Raw genomic sequence first — 18351 nt, 5'->3', positions numbered from 1 at the left:
AGCATGATGATGGCAAGCTATGTTCTGTACATATTACAGAATTTAGCTTTTTAGACCTAGAAATATCGGCATAGTAAATTCTTCAATTAGTTCTGCTTGCATTTCCCCCCATTTTTTCTCCCAATCTGGTCATATCCAATTACTCGATTGCATTACGTTTCCTCTCTACTGATGTTTACCTTCACTGACCAAGGAGAGCTGTGACTAACACACGCCCCCTCCGACACGTGTGCAGTAACTGACTGCATCTTTTTACCTGCATGAGGTGAGTTCATATGTGGATCAGCTTTGTGTACACCCCTTGATCCCCATTATCCAACGTCTTAGTGCAAGCACCATTGATCTGACCAGCCGGCAGAAGGCATATTTGCATCAGTTAGGAGGAATCCCCTCTGGAACCTTCCCTGGAACAACAAGCCAATCATTGTTTGTGTAGGCGCCCAGCCTTCTGGGGGGCAGAGCTGAGTCTCAAACCGACGAGTTCAGGATGTCAGCTCTGGTGTGCTAGCATGTTTTATCACTGCAAGTTCTGATGTAACAAGGTGGTGAACATGCTACTATCCCAACTTTTTTGTTGGTTGAGTTTTCTAAAGATTAGTTTTTTCTTATATTTATACATGTTAACACATATTAGAAGGGCAATGGGTGTAAGAAGATTTCCAACACCTTTAACTTTCCAGAGACACCCTTGTATCACTCTTGCATCACACTTGCATTGTCCAGAGGTTCCAATCCTATGCCACAGCAGTCGGAGAAAACCCAAAAGTTTATCCAGAGGTTTAAGCAGTCTCATCAGAACAGCTAAGAACAACCCCCGGGTTACTGGACAAGACTTACGGGATGACCTGATAAAGGCTGGGTCAAATGTGTGCATCCATATGAAGACCACTAAACAACCAAGAACAGCATGACTAGACTCTACATCACTCTTCAAGAGTTCAAGAGAGACTTTGTTGTCATTTCAGCTGTATACAAGTACATATTGAAATGAAACAACGTTCCTATAGGACCAGGGTGCAACACAGAACATAAGTGCAGGACAGTACAATAAACACAGTGCAGTTAAACAACAGTACAATAAATACAAGAACCTACAATAAATACAAAAGACATTTCTAATCTAAAAGTAATTGAGGGAGACAAGACTAGAGACAAGAGTAGTGTTGGCCAGTACGTGGTACTGAGTAAATAGTAAGTGAGATAACATATTCTGATATACAGTTAGCAGCGTAGGGAGCACAGGAAGGCTAAACTGGAATATGCCAGAGGGAATTTGGATAGGCCTGCAGAGTTTTCTTTTTATATATATATTTTATTTATGCTTTTTTCCCCCTTTTTCTCCCTTTTAGTATGTCCAATTGACCGATTGCGTCATGCTTCCTCTCCACCAATGCTGATCCCTGCTCTGATTGAGGAGAACGAAGCTAACCCACGCCCCCCTCCGACACGTGGGCAGCATGCCGTATGCATCTTATCACCTACACTTTAACGAGTGCAGTGCGGGAGAGACACACCCTGAGAGCACTCTTTTCTCATGTCTGTGCAGGCGCCATCAATCAGCCAGCAGAGGTCGTAATTGCCATATTAGATATTAACATATCTAAACAACAGGCCAATCGTTGTTCATGTGGTTGCTCAGCCCAGCCAACAGGCAGAGCTGAGATTCAATGTATTCGAGATCCCAGCTCTGGTTCCAGCGTGTGTTTTTACCACTGCGCCACCTGAACGGCCCAAAGTTTTCTTTTAATGTAAGGTTTTCTTGTTTGTATTGTGCCACTTTGATTTCAGTTTTACAGAGCGCTATACATTTGTGATGTACTTGCCATGCAACCGCTGCAGTTCTCAGATTAGTTCTGTAATCCATCATTCATCTATCTGAACCACTTTCCTTTCTGTTCAAGTCTGGTTGGCTCATCAGATAAAAGGAAAATGCATTTGAGAGAGAGAACATCTGATATAAAGAATCTGAAAATTAAACTGCACTTTGTTTTTCCTTTTCACCCTTAAACCACATTTTCGATCAGATAATGGAAAATGTTCCACGCATGATACAAAAACTACATTTTCTTATTCACTGAAATGACAATTTGTCTTTGACAGCCTGGTTTAGAACACATCAGCATCTCATTGTTGTGTGACATTAAAGCAGGCTACATAGCAGAAAGAAAGCGTGCACCGAGCAATACGGAGGCGGGAACAAGATCCACAGCCATGTTTGTTTCCACACCTTATAACACAAAACCAAGAGGATGCATCATTTCTTTTTGTTTACCACAGCAAAGTGGGATTTTTATTGTTTCATTGTATGTCTCAGAATATGTGAAGAAAGAAAAAGACAGAGAAACAGAAACTAAAAGCAGATAATTCAAAAGATACACTGAGGGGAAACTATTTAATCACTTTAGTTGTTGTTATTTAACCATTGTATAGTCTTAACATTGTCCCAGGGTTCAAACTGACCTGCCTTTACTAAACCCCTAAAATAATACAGCTTAATTATTTGGTTTTCTTCTCTTCATTTCACATTGTAAAACAGGACAAATACGTCTGCAGATTCAAGCCATATACAATGAAGAGTGAAGATTAAGTAAAAAGCTGTAAAGATAAAACTGAAAAGCAAAAAAAAAAAATAATAATAATAAAAAAAACAAAAAAAAACAAATGAAAAACACAATAATACAAGCATGTATACTCACAAACACACATGCATGCTCAACTAGAGGGCGACTGTAGACTAGTGGTTAAGGTACTGGACTGGTAATCAGAAGATCTCTGGTTCAAGCCCCACCACTGCCAGGTTGCAAACTGTTGGGCCTTTGAGCAAGGCCCTTAACCCTCAATTGCTTAGACAATAAACTGTCACAGTATTGTAAGCCGCTTTGGATAAAAGCATCTGCTAAATGCCGAAAATGTAAATGTAAATGTAAATGTAATGCTAATACACACACAGCAACATCTATTAAACCAACTGCAAACTACAAAGGAACCCTAACGTTTTTAATGCCACTCCTAGTTGTTAGGTAAAATTTCAAGATGTCCATAAAGTTTTGTTAACTTGTCTGTCTCCTCTGACGTCTGTGTTACAACAGCAGTGCAAAATGTATTAATAGTCTCCCACTCTGAATGTTAAACAATCCCAACACCTCTAACCATTAACTTGGCATTGTTTGTAAATAATTCTCTTTGGTTCGACTATCATTAAAATGTCACTAAGCTCGGACACAGGCTCACACTCTCACATACACCCTGTCATCTATTTCAACTTCATACAGTAAACTGGAAGTTACTCTGACTGTCTGTGTGTGTGATGAGTCTCTTCCCATGAGCACTCAGGTTTTGTAGGGCTCTATCTCTCAGACTCATAGAGCACCAAGATTTCTCTAAGATCTCTTGCTGTCTAACACTAATGTTATATACCAAAGGAACCCTAACGTTTTTTAATGCCGCCCCTACAGGCTAGTGTTATATACCAAAAGCAGTATAATGAAGAACTCCCCACTATATGGTGCTCAAATATCTGGTTCTATGTTTTCCTCCAGCTTAATTACATTAAATACAAACCTGTCTTGCATAAAGAAACAAGCTTTGTGAGTGACTGGGGTCACTTTAGGTAAAGTCAAATCACAGGCTGAAATAAGATTGAGAGGATCTTATCTGCTGATGATCATATCAGTGGGTCATTATGACCCTCAAGACAACACAAGAGTTAAATACTTTAAAATAAATGTAGCATCTTTAATTGTACAAACTGATCGTAGTATTCCCACAGGGTGGAGACAGTATTGTTGTAGGTTTAACCAGAATGAAAAACGTCAGTACCTGCATACGGAACAGGAGCGTCTTTGTCCAAGGCGACTAGTGGAGGGTCCAACAGGACAGTGTCTGTGTTTTCAGTGATCACTCCATGGTAGGACGTCTCAATCCAAGGCTTGTGTTTGTTTACTGAAATAAAGAGACGAAGAAAGATGGTCAATGTACATTATACAGGGCTGTAAAAAAGTATTTGCCCCCCTACCAAGTGCTGACAGCACAAATTCCCACAGACACTCTGCCTCTGCAAGTCATGGTTTTAGATTGAAAATTTCTAACAAGCTTTCTGTCAGGTGTCTACATACTTTCAGCCACATTACTACTTTAAAGCAGCCACCAGAACAATCAGTGCATAATTTATTCTGTTTTCTCTCTCACATTCATTTTTTCTCTCACAAACCCACACAAACACAAATTCATCACTCCGAAAACCAAGCAGCACAGAGTTTATTATTATTAAAAGTATATTTCAACCTCTCCAGCAGACCAAGGGAGCAAGAAAGAGGAGGATAAAGATAACACAGCACCGGAAACAGAGAACAAGAGAGGTGTTGAGATGAAAGGCACAATAAATTCAATATATTTAGACAAGATGTTCTCCGCCCTCAGCAAAAGGGCAGTCTCATGGGCTGCACTTATGAATTATTGTATAGCAATAACACACCTGGAGTATAGAAGTGTAGCATGCTAATGAGCCACGGTCAGGCAGCCCGGGTAGACCACTGATAGAAAAACACACATATGGGCAGTAGAAGGCAGCATGGGTGTTCTGAAAGCTGGGTCAAAAGTATACAAGGGCCCTCCGGTGGTGCCTGGTTGGGTGTCTACACACAGACACATAAAGCTGGAGGGATTTTAATAAGATTTTCGCTGTTGCTGTGCAATTACAGCCTGCACTAGGAACAGGGTGTTGGCACAGTGCATGGCACATCTCTCAGTACACGATACAGCTCTCTGTGAGACTCCATCACTGAAAGTCACGACCCTCCTTATCATCATGGGGTGGTGCAGCCACAGGTGAATTGGGGAATTGGCTATGTTGAAATTGGGAGGTGATTGAAAAAAAAAAAAAAAAAAAAGTCTACATACCTTTGTTCCATTACGCCGGACCAGTGCCATTTCCGTTCCCAGGACATTAAATGTATAAATGTATATAAAATTAACTTTAAAATGCTTGCTTAATTAAGCAGTGTCCTGCACATTGATCTACTAGCAAATTTAGGATACATAATTTAAAACGTTAATAAAAAAAAAAAAACCTATAACAGTATAAATAAAATATTTTTTTTTCATGTCCCCACTCTCTTAACACGAGACTTTACAATGAAATATAATGAGTACAATCTTCAGAAATGCTTTTCTTAACCTGTGCATGTTTCCAGTGTCACTGGCTTCCACACAACCCCAAAGAATGATGGATTAATCCCACAAGTCTACCATTTGGCACAATGTTCTTTTTTTCTATAAACATCTTTTTGGTGATGTTGCTAAAAAGTTCAATTTCCTCAGTCCACACCACTTGATGCCAAAATGCCTCTGGCTTACCTTAAATGTTCTCCTGCACCATTTACCTTAATGTTGAACTTTAATAATGAGGTCGCAGGTAAGATTTACTTCTAATCACTCACTGCAAATCATTTTTGTGCCCTTCCTGCAGGTCATACAGGGATTTCATCATGCCTTTCTGCCCAGCATTTCGGCCACTTCTATCTAAGAGGTTTTTTTGGTCCTCCAGATCTTGTCTTGACTTCCACAGTTCTCAATTTTGTAGTGACATTTTGGCCAGTGGAGATAGCAGGCTGGAAGCACTTTGCTATCTTATAGCCTTCCCTGATTTGTAGACATCATTTACCGCTCAGAGATAAGTCATGATGAATTACCCATGCTGCATCTGATGCCTTTTTTTAACTGAGAAACATCGCTTAAATCAGCAAAACTGGAGCTTTGCTGATACGGAACAATCAAGGTGTTCTTTCTTTCTCCACTTGATGCTCATTTAGGTCATCATTCTGTCATCATCTTTACTCATCTTCGCTTTATCATTTCTTACCTACGATAAGTGCATGTCTCCATTAGTTACTCTCTCTCTCTCTCTCTCTCTCTCTCTCTCTCTCTCTCTCTCTCTCTCTCTTTCTCTTTCCTCTCTTCCTCTCTTCCTCCTCTGTCCCAGCTGACCTTAAATTTTTTATAATGGACCTGCTGGTGAGGAGTGTGTACGTTCCTCAGAGAGAACAGAAAGCAGAAAGTCACTTTTACTGTATATAACCATAAACAAGGCATGACGACTTACAGAGTGAAATAAAGGACAATGGCGCCCCACCCATAGTGACATCCTTTAACAGGATGAAGCAGGTAATGCCATAAATAAAAGAAATAACCTAATAATTCCAAAACCATGTAGATACATTCAAACAAAAACTCTAAGAATTTATAATTATTTATTTCATGCTTTAATTTTTTGTTGAATAGTTGGGGGTGGATCAGTGGTTTTGTAACAAGTGGCAGGTGAAGCTTCGTACCTGGTAGACTGGGAGATTAGAACCCAACTGCAGGGCACTTATCAGAGGTAGAACAATACCATGGCTAAAGTGCCACAAACAAAGAAGCAACAAAGGAAGTAAAAGGTGGACAAAATAACGTAAACAAATAAAAGTAACCAAACGCCAGCAGCAGAGAGGCGACAGAACATATGGGCATTTGTCAGAAAACTCAGGTGGCCACGCACTTGCCCCACAGGGTCATCAGTGATTGGCTCTCAGTGTAACGCATGACAGCTTGAAAACATTAGAATAAATAAATAACAAGAAAAGTACATAAACTGAATCACCACACAGTTACCAGCTACTCAATCCACCAATATATGCCAACTCAGACTTTCAAAAAAAACCAAGGCAGAGAACCGGTAGAACAAAATCGGACTGCCACACTATGTCTGCTGCTACATGCACCCAGGATGGCTCTCATTTAGCAACCGTCTCAGTTCCCAGAAACCACCAGCATGAGAGAATGCTGGGCATAGTCCAGTCATGTATACTGGCCTTGCAATCCACACCATACAACACAAACAACAATAAGCCAGCGGAGAGCTGCCACTCAGGCGGGAATGTAAAGAGCTCTTACAGCTGTAGTGAATCAGCGCTCAACGAGGCGCAGAAGCTGTTGATTCAAGGAATCAACACTGTGAGTCCTTGTCAACGTCATGTTCTCTGCACCCAATGTTTATTCATCTTCTTATATCCCACTTCATCCTGGTCAGGATTACACTAAGTGCAAGGCTGAAATACATATCTATCACAGGATGTGACAAGCTCATTCACTTACATCTAGGGTAAACTTTAGATTAGCCAGTCCACCTTCTTGGTCAGGAAACCAAGAGAACATAAAAAATCACGAGAAATACCTTATAGACAGTGACAGAAGACAAGAATTAGTAAAATAAGAATTAGACAAGGACTTGCCCTATTCCCGGCTGTCACGATTCAGCCACGCCCCTCTCTCCAGGAGCACATGTTGTTTTGTGTTCAGTCTGAAGCCAACAATACTTTGCTTTTGATTCTGTCCGTCCGTCCGTCCGCCCGCCTGCCTGTCTTTGCCTTGACCTTTGTTTGTAAGACCTGTTTAGTCCTGTTTAGCATTTGTTTGTTAGCCTTAGCCTGTTTAGTCCCGTTTAGCTCTGTCTAGTCCTGTCTAGTTCTTGTTTAGCTTAGTGTTTAGCTTTTAGATTGGATAAGCATAGTTCATGTGTGTTTAGTTTAGGTTAGTGTAGCATTTAGCTTAGGTCATGTCTTGTGTCCGTTTGTTTTGTCTTTTTTAGTTATTAATAAATCAGTGTAAACGTCTCTGAAAGTGTGTCCGCCCCCTCTTGTCTTGTCATAGCCCATGAAGTGTTACACCGGCTGGGCCACTGTGCTGCTCTTTCTACAGTGATTTAATTCTAATTATGATATAACTAATTTTAGTGCAACAAACACTGTAAATAGCAAATAAATTAGTTTACATACTGCTGTAAAAGGTCTAATAATGGCAGATGTTTCTCCACAAACACAACACTCTTCAACTAACTACTTCAGAAAGGTCAAAAGATGCACTGGGTCTGAAGTAATATAATTTGTTGTAAAAACAACAGCAAAAAAAATTGGCCAGAGTTGTCTGAACTAAAGGTCACACACACAGACGAGAGCAATAATAATAAGTGAATGTAGCTGTTAGACGAAATAATAATAATTTGTAGAGTCATATGGCTCGGGGGAGGGAGATTATCTTTGAAAAGCATTCTCCGCTTAAAAAATATCATTACAAATGAGATTTTTATTACCAGAAAACACAGAGAGGAAGGAAATAATACAATATGACATTCCAGCACTGGTATCCTCACTCATTTAGTTTGCCAGGATACACTAATAAGCCAAAATAACCAGACTACAATATTGTTGCACATAGTCATGTCAGTACACGTGTTAAATGCAACAGTACATTTAGACATAAAGACCAGAATTACTTTAATAAAAGTCAAATGACCTGGTTAGAGAATTTCTGAAACTCTGTGAGGACAAAATGCAGAGATTATCGTGCAGATTTACAACACAGTCCAGAGAAGCAAAATGCGCAGATACAAAACACATATACACTAATGAGTCAAAATGTATCTATCTTTATCTATCCACCAATTTATCTATCTGTCTGTCTGTCTATCTATCTGTCTGTCTGTCAGTCTGTCTATCTGTATTTTATCTATTTATCTGTCTGTCTGTCTGTATTTCTATCTATTTATTTGTCTGTCTGTAGTTCTATCTCTGTCTGTCTGTCTGTCTGTCTGTCTATCTGTATTTCTATCTAACTGTCTGTCTATCTGTATTTTATCTATTTATCTATCTGTCTATCTGTATTTCTATCTGTCTATCTGGCTGTCTGTCTGTCTACCTGTATTTCTATCTGTCTGTCTGTCTACCTGTATTTCTATCTGTCTGTCTATCTGTATTTCTATCTGTCTGTCTGTCTGTCTACCTGTATTTCTATCTGTCTGTCTATCTACCTGTATTTCTATATGTCTGTCTATCTGTATTTCTATCTGTCTGTCTGTCTGTCTACCTGTATTTCTATCTGTCTGTCTGTCTGTCTGTCTGTCTACCTGTATTTCTACCTGTATTTGTATCTATCTGTCTGTCTGTCTGTCTGTCTATCTATCTGTATTTCTATCTATCTGTCTGTCTGTATAGCTGTATTTATATCTATCCGTCTATCTATCTGTCTGTCTGTCTTACTATCTTTTAATCTATTTAGCTGTCTGTCTGTCTGTCTGCCTCTTTATCTATCTATCTGTCTATCTGTCTGTCTGTCTGCCTCTCTGTCTATCTATCTATCTGTCTATCTATCTATCTGTCTGTTTATCTATCTATCTATCTATCTATCTATCTATCTATCTATCTATCTATCTATCTATCTATATGTCTGTCTGTCTGTGTCTGTGTCTATCTATCTATCTGTCTGTCTGTCTGTCTGTCTGTCTGTATCTATATGGCTGTCTGTGTCTGTCTATCTATCGGTCTATCTGTCTGTCTGTCTGTCTGTGTCTATCTATCTATCTATCTATATATCTATCTATCTATCTATCTATCTATCTATCTATCTATCTATCTATCTATCTATCTATCTATCTATCTATATGGCTGTCTGTCTGTCTGTCTGTCTGTGTCTGTCTATCTATCTATCTATCAGTATTGTATCGCAGTGTGTGTGTGTGTATGTGGGATCATCTTCATATTAATGTGCATATTTTTCAAATCACATGTCCAACAAGATCATGATTAGGTGTCCACATACTTCTTACCCAGCACATGTGATCATTTCTTTTCTAATTTTTTCCCACACATCATGCACACATGCTACACACTATACACACACCACCTCTGTTTCTAATCGATTTGGAGCTAAAAGGACGGCTGCAGACCAGGCGTGAGTGTGAACTGTAGATTGCACTGCAATAGCCTCCGAGTCTTAAGGTGGATCAGAGATGGAGCTGAAATAACAGAGTAGGAGGCAGAGAAAGGTTGCCAGAAGCTATAAAAGCTCAGCCGTGGTTTTATACTTTTTGTTCCCTTTTCTCTCACTATAACTTGAATTCCTACCACACCCACTTAGCTTCTCTGTCTGCTTTTGCTATAGGTTTTAGTTTAATGTCTACTCACGCTACACTTCTTTCTGTTTGGAATGAGTGTTCAGAAGGATTGGCTGACAGCTTGCACAGCTCAGGTGCAGTTAAAATACAGGTAACAGGGCTCCCCCCTCATCCTTTACACGAGATTTTGGAGTGTCTATGTGAAACTGTGCCCATTTAGCCTAAATAGTTTTTGTAACATCAGGCACCGATGTTAATCGATAAGGCCTTGCTCACAAACAACGTTACGTCAATGTTAATTCATCTCAAAGATTCTCAGCAGGGTTGAAGTCAGGGCTCTGTGCAGGTCCACAATTCTAATACAAGCATGTGTTTTATTCTATTCTTTTATTAAGAATGTAATTTTAATTTTTTTTTTTTTTACATTTAATTGTTGATTTTAAATTTAATATTTTATTTCCCTCATGATTAATAAAGTATCTATCTGTCTGTCTGTCTGTCTATCTATATGTCTGTCTATCTATCTATCTATCTATCTATCTATCTATCTATCTATCCGTCTGTCTATCTATCTGTCTGTCTACCTATCTACGTATCTATCTGTCTGTCTATCTATCTATCTGTCTCTTTGACTGTCTGTCTGTCTATCTGTATTTCTATCTATCTATCTATCTATCTATCTATCTATCTATCTATCTATCTATCTGTCTCTTTGTCTGTCTATCTATCTCTCTGTCTGTCTATCTCTCAGTCTGTCTGTCTATCTATCTCAAAGCTGTTGCCACAAAACTGAAAGCTGTAAAACAAAAAACTTATTTTAAACACCTAAACACCTGAACTTGATTGCTAGAAGAAGTGTCCACATACTTTTGGTCACATTCTGGCAATAAACAGTGGTAGCTCCGAAATTAAGGTACTTGACTATTAACCAGAAGGTCGCTGGTATATCAGGCTGCTAAAAAACCCATAATCCCCTCCAACCATTCCCATTACAGCTAAAACAACCTGCACTTTCTGGAATAGCAAACTGGTCCCCTCACACAGACTCATTTGTCTAGTGCAATCCAGTTAGCATGAAAGGTTAAATGAGTCAGGCTTCTACTACTACTACACACACACACACACACACACACACACACACACACACACACAGGAGGGCACATATGACCTTGTGTTATGGTACCTTGTTCAGTTCTTTTTCAACAAATGCAAAAGAGCTCCGGGATTGCCAGACGGGTCTGCCGCAGTTAGCAAAATCCACTACAGAGGAGAATTTCCTCTGGATAATGTTCTGTATTTATTTATTTTTAGTGTTGCTGAATTTACATTTTTGAATCTCCATGTGTGTGTAAATCTGGTGAAGATATTCCAGCAAGACAAACCAAACATCATTAAAATTCATTCCAGTCTGTATTTTGAAGGAGCATCACTAACCAAGTAATCATCCCAGTGTTACAAGCCTCGCTTCCACGCATGCATAAAAAGAGACACCAAAACTTAATTTTACAAAGAAAACCGACAGATAAATGAGTTTTTAAAATAAAAAGCTGCAAGTAAGCCTAATCTGTTCTAAGACCACAGCAGAATTAAAAATGCCCTGGTGGATATTTAATTAATCTTACGATTGTTAATTAGGTGGAACTATCTGAAGAACATGCTGAAACAAAATTAATGTGATTAATGTGTTGAGACTGTGTGTGTCGTCTTCCTAAAAAAAACAGAATCTAACAGATTTAAGAGTTGAGCTGGTATTGGCAAGGTGGCAAAAGTATTCAGACCCTTTGCTGTTGTGGTCAGACAAACTGTGGTCAGATAAACTCTGTTTTCTCCGTAGATGCATCATTTACCCACAGAAGCGATGATTAATTTTGCAATGTACAGGATACCACAGGACTCCTTCAGATATCTTTAGGGTTGTTTTGAAAGCATGTTAGTAAAGCTTTACCTAATTCACGGCAGTGAAATAAGCCATTTCCTATAACATATTCAATTTGCTGTAAAATTCAGAATGTAATTTTTGTGTTTAGCGATTTAACATTTTTCATTTGCGTAGTGTATGAAATATGAGGCGGAATATGCAATATGAGGCGTCCTATCAATCCTATGGCATCATGTGGTGTAGTGAGCTGACAATGTTTGATGTATGTGTTTACATATTGAGTGCATTTTGTCCCTTTGGGTATTCCATAATCAATGGAAAAGTGTGCTTCTCTAAACACGTGATCATCTCTCTTCTAGTCTGTGCTCAAATGAACAAGCCAGTAAAGTATTACGGTCCTGATAGTATCTCTATGTACAGTTTATTTCTTTCTTTATAAACTCAGCAAACTCTAAAGATGCTCGATTACGTTAGCAATCAGTTAGTCAAAACGTCCAAGATGTCAAAGTCTAAAGCAGCTAAAAACACGACTTGTGTAACTGAATGTCCAATCGATTACGTGGATGCAGAAAGGTGGGGTCAAAACACAGACGAGTATTTTCATTTTTCAAGTATTAAGGTAGCTGTGCTGTGTATTGTAGCTTCAGTTTATTCTATCGTTCAATTTATGAATGTAATTTAATGACTGCAGTGAAATGTGGCACTTTTCTTTAGTAGGATCCTACATATTAGGCTTGTGGTTCTAGTGCTCTGGCTCATCTGTGTACTCCTGCTATTTGATGTCTTTCTCGCTAATATTATATAAAATTAGTAGTGAAATGTGTGTGGGTGTGGGGGTGGGGGGGTTAAACTCTACATGTATAAGAAAGTGGGACGAAGAGAAAAGAAAAAAAGCAAGATAAAGCGAGAGAATAGAAAAATAGTAAGAGAGAGGAAAATAGTGGGTGATAAATCTGAGTGTTTTCTCATTAATGATTCTGTTTCGCTAATGTGGTGTCTCTGAAGTCTCATTCACCATGTGTCCAGCCATCTGCACCCCTTCTGTCGCCTCCCCAAAGTCCTGACACTGATCCTGGGCCACAGAACTGTCACTCTCCAAAACACTCACTTCTTACAACATTTATAAAATAATAAAAAGACCAAAATTATAACAATTTTCTTTCTGTTGGTATTTTTGGGTAAAACTGGAAACAAGTAATTATTTGGTTTGCGCTCGGGTGATGCTACTACTGTGAAAAGCCAATTCTAAAAGGTGGGAAAATAGAATTGGGAGTCACATCCTTGTCACTGAAACCATTAACCTTAATGCCTAGTTCAGCATGAACAAGAAATCTCTGTAGAAATGTATACATACAGCAGTACCTTGTAACTCGACGTCCCCTAAACTCGAAATCTTTGAAACTCTACACCCTTTGTCGAGAAATTTGTACCCTTAAACTCGATGTTTACCTTAAACTTGACGTGTGGCCGACAGCTGCTTTGCTGGAGGGGTGCGGTAAAACGTCGGCAAAGTCTGAAAGCTTCACATGTATCTGTGTTTATCTGTATTTTCCTCAGTGTTTCACTTTTAAACTTGTGTTACAGCTCGAGGTTCTGAGAAATTGTGAGAATCAGAATCAGCTTCGCCGAGAGTCTAAAACGCTTATTGTAAAAAAAAAAAAAGCTTGATGTGACTTAATGTATTAAAAGAACGACACAGGAGCACTAAACCTCTCTTAATTATTACTGCTCATAAGTTCTCTCCACTAATGAAATTAATTGCTTGTTTTAGTCATGTTAAACTTTGTGCACCGCCACACTCCATAGGAAATAATGGAACAGCAGTGCAAAACCGGTTTCTTGCTTCTTATGTGAATGCACCTTTACTGAATGGAATACAGTATTCCAAGATCAAGCATCTCCACGATTAAGAAGCATAAAACAATTATGAAGTAAAGGTAAAGTGCAGCTTTTATTATATTTTTATATTGATTTTGAACTGTATTTTAACTAATTTTAATTGTATTTTTTAGTATTTTTTATATTATATTTGTGTTATTTTCAGGGTATAAGTGTCAAAAACAACCTCATTATTTTACATTAGCCTAAAATATATGCAGTTCCACAGGTACGTATTAACAGGTTTCCCAGACATCCTTATGGAAAAAATTATCTTGAAACCTAACCGCTTTTAAACTCACCGCCACTCCCAGAACGAACTGACATTGAGTTTTAAGGTAACTCTGTATATACAAATCACACACTGAAAATAATACTGATAGCAAAAAGCAAAATAAAAAAATCCTTCACATCTGTCAAATACATTTTTCGAGAGCTGAGACAGCCACCGGGCTGATAAACGGTCTGCTGCAACAGAACAAAGTAATGCCTCGTCTGATGCTGAAATAATTGTGAATATTAAATACGGTGAGAAAGTGCCAGCTCAGTAGCAGAACTGATTTAGATTGGCAGTAATGCAATAAAAAGATGGAGGCAAAATTTCATTAAAAATAATAAAAAGATTGCTGTGGCAAGCTGGCTGGCTGTTTCGCCAGCAGATAGATAATTACTCAACAAAATATGGCATTATGATCCTGGCTTTGTTCTGTTTATTACACACACACAGCATGGTGAGCAAATCCCAGATAAAGACTAATGATTCTAATAGCCAGGCTGGATTAGAGATGACTGGCTATATCTGGGGGGGGGGGGGGGGTCAAAAACCAGCAATGGATGGTCTTGTGCCCAGTGTTTCCTGGTCGAATTGGAGCTGTTGCTACACTGTATGGCCAAAAGTATTTGGACACTTGACCATGAGCTTGTTGGAGATCCTAATTTAAAAAAGAAATGCTATTACAGTAGACTGATTTCTTTGATCAATGAAATTCAGTGAAATACAAACATGTACAGTGTATCACAAAAGTGAGTACACCCCTCACATTTCTGCAAATATTTCATTATATCTTTTCATGGGACAACACTATAGACATGAAACTTGGATATAACTTAGAGTAGTCAGTGTACAGCTTGTATAGCAGTGTAGATTTACTGTCTTCTGAAAATAACTCAACACACAGCCATTAATGTCTAAATAGCTGGCAACATAAGTGAGTACACCCCACAGTGAACATGTCCAAATTGTGCCCAAATGTGTCGTTGTCCCTCCCTGGTGTCATGTGTCAAGGTCCCAGGTGTAAATGGGGAGCAGGGCTGTTAAATTTGGTGTTTTGGGTACAATTCTCTCATACTGGCCACTGGATATTCAACATGGCACCTCATGGCAAAGAACTCTCTGAGGATGTGAGAAATAGAATTGTTGCTCTCCACAAAGATGGCCTGGGCTATAAGAAGATTGCTAACACCCTGAAACTGAGCTACAGCATGGTGGCCAAGGTCATACAGCGGTTTTCCAGGACAGGTTCCACTCGGAACAGGCTTCGCCAGGGTCGACCAAAGAAGTTGAGTCCACGTGTTCGGCGTCATATCCAGAGGTTGGCTTTAAAAAATAGACACATGAGTGCTGCCAGCATTGCTGCAGAGGTTGAAGATGTGGGAGGTCAGCCTGTCAGTGCTCAGACCATACGCCGCACACTGCATCAACTCGGTCTGCATGGTCGTCATCCCAGAAGGAAGCTGACGCACAAGAAAGCCCGCAAACAGTTTGCTGAAGACAAGCAGTCCAAGAACATGGATTACTGGAATGCCCTGTGGTCTGACGAGACCAAGATAAACTTGTTTGGCTCAGATGGTGTCCAACATGTGTGGCGGCGCCCTGGTGAGAAGTACCAAGACAACTGTATCTTGCCTACAGTCAAGCATGGTGGTGGTAGCATCATGGTCTTGGGCTGCATGAGTGTTGCTGGCACTGGGGAGCTGCAGTTCATTGAGGGAAACATGAATTCCAACATGTACTGTGACATTCTGAAACAGAGCATGATCCCCTCCCTTCGAAAACTGGGCCTCATGGCAGTTTTCCAACAGGATAACGACCCCAAACACAACCTCCAAGATGACAACTGCCTTGCTGAGGAAGCTGAAGGTAAGGGTGATGGACTAAACCCAATTGAGCACCTGTGGCGCATCCTCAAGTGGAAGGTGGAGCAGTTCAAGGTGTCTAACATCCACCAGCTCCGTGATGTCATCATGGAGGAGTGGAAGAGGATTCCAGTAGCAACCTGTGCAGCTCTGGTGAATTCCATGTCCAGGAGGGTTAAGGCAGTGCTGGATAATAATGGTGGTCACACAAAATATTGACACTTTGGGCACAATTTGGACATGTTCACTGTGGGGTGTACTCACTTATGTTGCCAGCCATTTAGACATTAATGGCTGTGTGTTGAGTTATTTTCAGAAGACAGTAAATCTACACTGCTATACAAGTTGTACACTGACTACTCTAAGTTATATCCAAGTTTTATTTCTATAGTGTTGTCCCATGAAAAGATATAATAAAATATTTGCAGAAATGTGAGGCGTGTACTCACTTTTGTGATACACTGTATATTGCTGGACACTGATGTTGGTCAAGCTGTTCAGTGGGGCTGAGGTCAGGGCTCTGTACAGGCCACTGGATTTTTTATAAACAGAGCTTTTTATGTCTTTAAAGAGTTTTGCTTTGTAAGAGCTTTCTTATTACTATTACAGAATTATTAGTAATAGAATTTGCTTGATTATGGTTGAAGCCAGGATGTCTGAGCTACTGATAATCTCTCAGGAATCTTCAGCTCTGGCTTTTTGATTTTCCGTTCAATTGTCCACACTTCAAGGTCCATCATAGACATGCTCAACACCATGGCAACCCTCATAGGTCAACACTTTCTCACCATTTTATTGTTTTTATAACTGCTTCACATCTCTATTACTAAATTACATGAAAGGACGGGGTTACCAATGCATCGTGGCACTGCACTCTAGAGAACGGTATAGATCCAAATCCAGAACTTCATTTTCAATCGCACATGTGAGTCTGTTTAATAGTAAAACAATTAATGTTCTGCACTGTTTCTTGCACCACGCCCTTTAGTATGCTCAAAGAGGGTGCTTAGGTACAATGAGGTTTATTCAGCACATGAAAACAACTACTGAATGTGCGATGACGTCTTTAAAATCTAATTGTACCCTAGGGTGCTGTGCAGTGGAAAAAGAGCTTTAGAGATTTTGATAATTAGGTGCATTAGATAAAGTATCACACGAGCCAGCTAACATCTCCCTCCGTGTACCAAACGAGCCCAAATTTGCAAAAAAAAAAACCTTGTGCACCTTTATACCAACTAAAAATCAATGACAATTTATTTACATATAAAAAGAACTCCATTCGTTGCTCCGCATTCGTCATTCGCCATATTTGTAATTTTTTGTAAGAAAAGTTCAGTGACTGTCCGTTGTTTCTGTTGGCTTCCTTAACTCCACTTGTCCACTTGTGTCCAGAATCAGCTTGGTGGTGAGTCACTGCTGCCTTTCCTCACCACTCGTTCCAGAATTACTTCCTCCCAACAGGAAACACATGGTCTCTACCTCGCGAAAACATGAAAAATCACTTCATCATTCATCCTCGCGTGTTAGGGAATAGTTGTTCAGATACAGGTGATATCTTTTCACCAGCCCAGATGGGTTGGCACATATTTTGCCATGCTGTGGTGCTTTTCTGTTACTGAAGATTATGATTAATTGATACAGCGTGTTCTAAAAGTAGCTCTCTCTCTCTCTTTTTCTCGCTCTTTCTCAAGTTTATAAGAAAAAGGTCGGCTACTGAGCCCACTAGAGTGTTATACATGAACGGCAGACCTGAAATGAGCTTTTTGTCCCATGTTTTGTCCCATGTTTCTTGAGAACAGAGTCATTAATCCATCATACTATAGTACCAGTTTGAATTCATTTATTTGCTTAAGCATCTTTGTGTATTCTGTGCAAACAAACAGGGGACAAAACATGGCATCTTAAACTGAAACCTACAGAAGACACTGACACAAATCCCAGCGGACTGTAATCTACCAGCCTGCTGTGTTAAAAGGTTCAGATCATTTTAAGGTCAACTTTTTCTCCGTTGTGATAAATGGGCAAATCTGATTTAAATGCAGATCCAGGCGCTGAAGGGACCCGAGGAGAAATGTAGCTCGGAGCAATGAAATCCCCCCCGATATGTGCTGAGCTGGTAAAAGTTAATGAACGTTGAAGCAGTGGAGGTTAATTCCAAAGTCAGGTAAAGGACCTGGGATAGAGGACAAATTACCTAACTGGGCTATTCTTGGTACAGTAGTAGGAAAAGGTAAATCTACATGTGGGTCAGTAATAATGTGCTTATTTATGTTCATAACCTTTTATTTTTTAAATATTGTTTTAAATAAATTTATTTTTTAGGCATTATGGAATACAGTATCATTATTCTGTAGTAATGTGGACACATTTTTAATACATTTAAATCTTCACCTTATTTTTCAGTATCATTAATATTTAAGCAGTTTAAGTAAAGTAAATAATCTGAAACACACATCTCAAAAATGCAAAGCTTCAGCCGCTCAGCGGTAAAAAGAAACGCGCTGCAACCAGGGCTGGATTCTGAGAACGTGGT

The 18351-nt window shown here is 39.4% G+C and overlaps 1 protein-coding gene across 1 annotated transcript in view; it reads right to left on the bottom strand.

Moving 5' to 3' along the window:
- LOC134311235 (calsyntenin-2-like) overlaps window positions 1–18351 on the bottom strand; it is a 72087-nt gene that overhangs the window by 42827 nt on the left and 10909 nt on the right. The window contains exon 6 of the mRNA XM_062992838.1: window positions 3820–3942. Coding sequence (XP_062848908.1) covers window positions 3820–3942 — 123 coding nt within the window. The remainder of the gene's footprint in view (window positions 1–3819; window positions 3943–18351) is intronic.

Source organism: Trichomycterus rosablanca, chromosome 4 (genome assembly GCF_030014385.1).
Source record: "Trichomycterus rosablanca isolate fTriRos1 chromosome 4, fTriRos1.hap1, whole genome shotgun sequence".
Taxonomy (NCBI): Eukaryota; Metazoa; Chordata; class Actinopteri; order Siluriformes; family Trichomycteridae; genus Trichomycterus; species Trichomycterus rosablanca.
The sequence above is the reverse complement of the archived record's forward strand: the minus strand, read 5'-3'. Positions and strand labels throughout refer to the sequence as shown.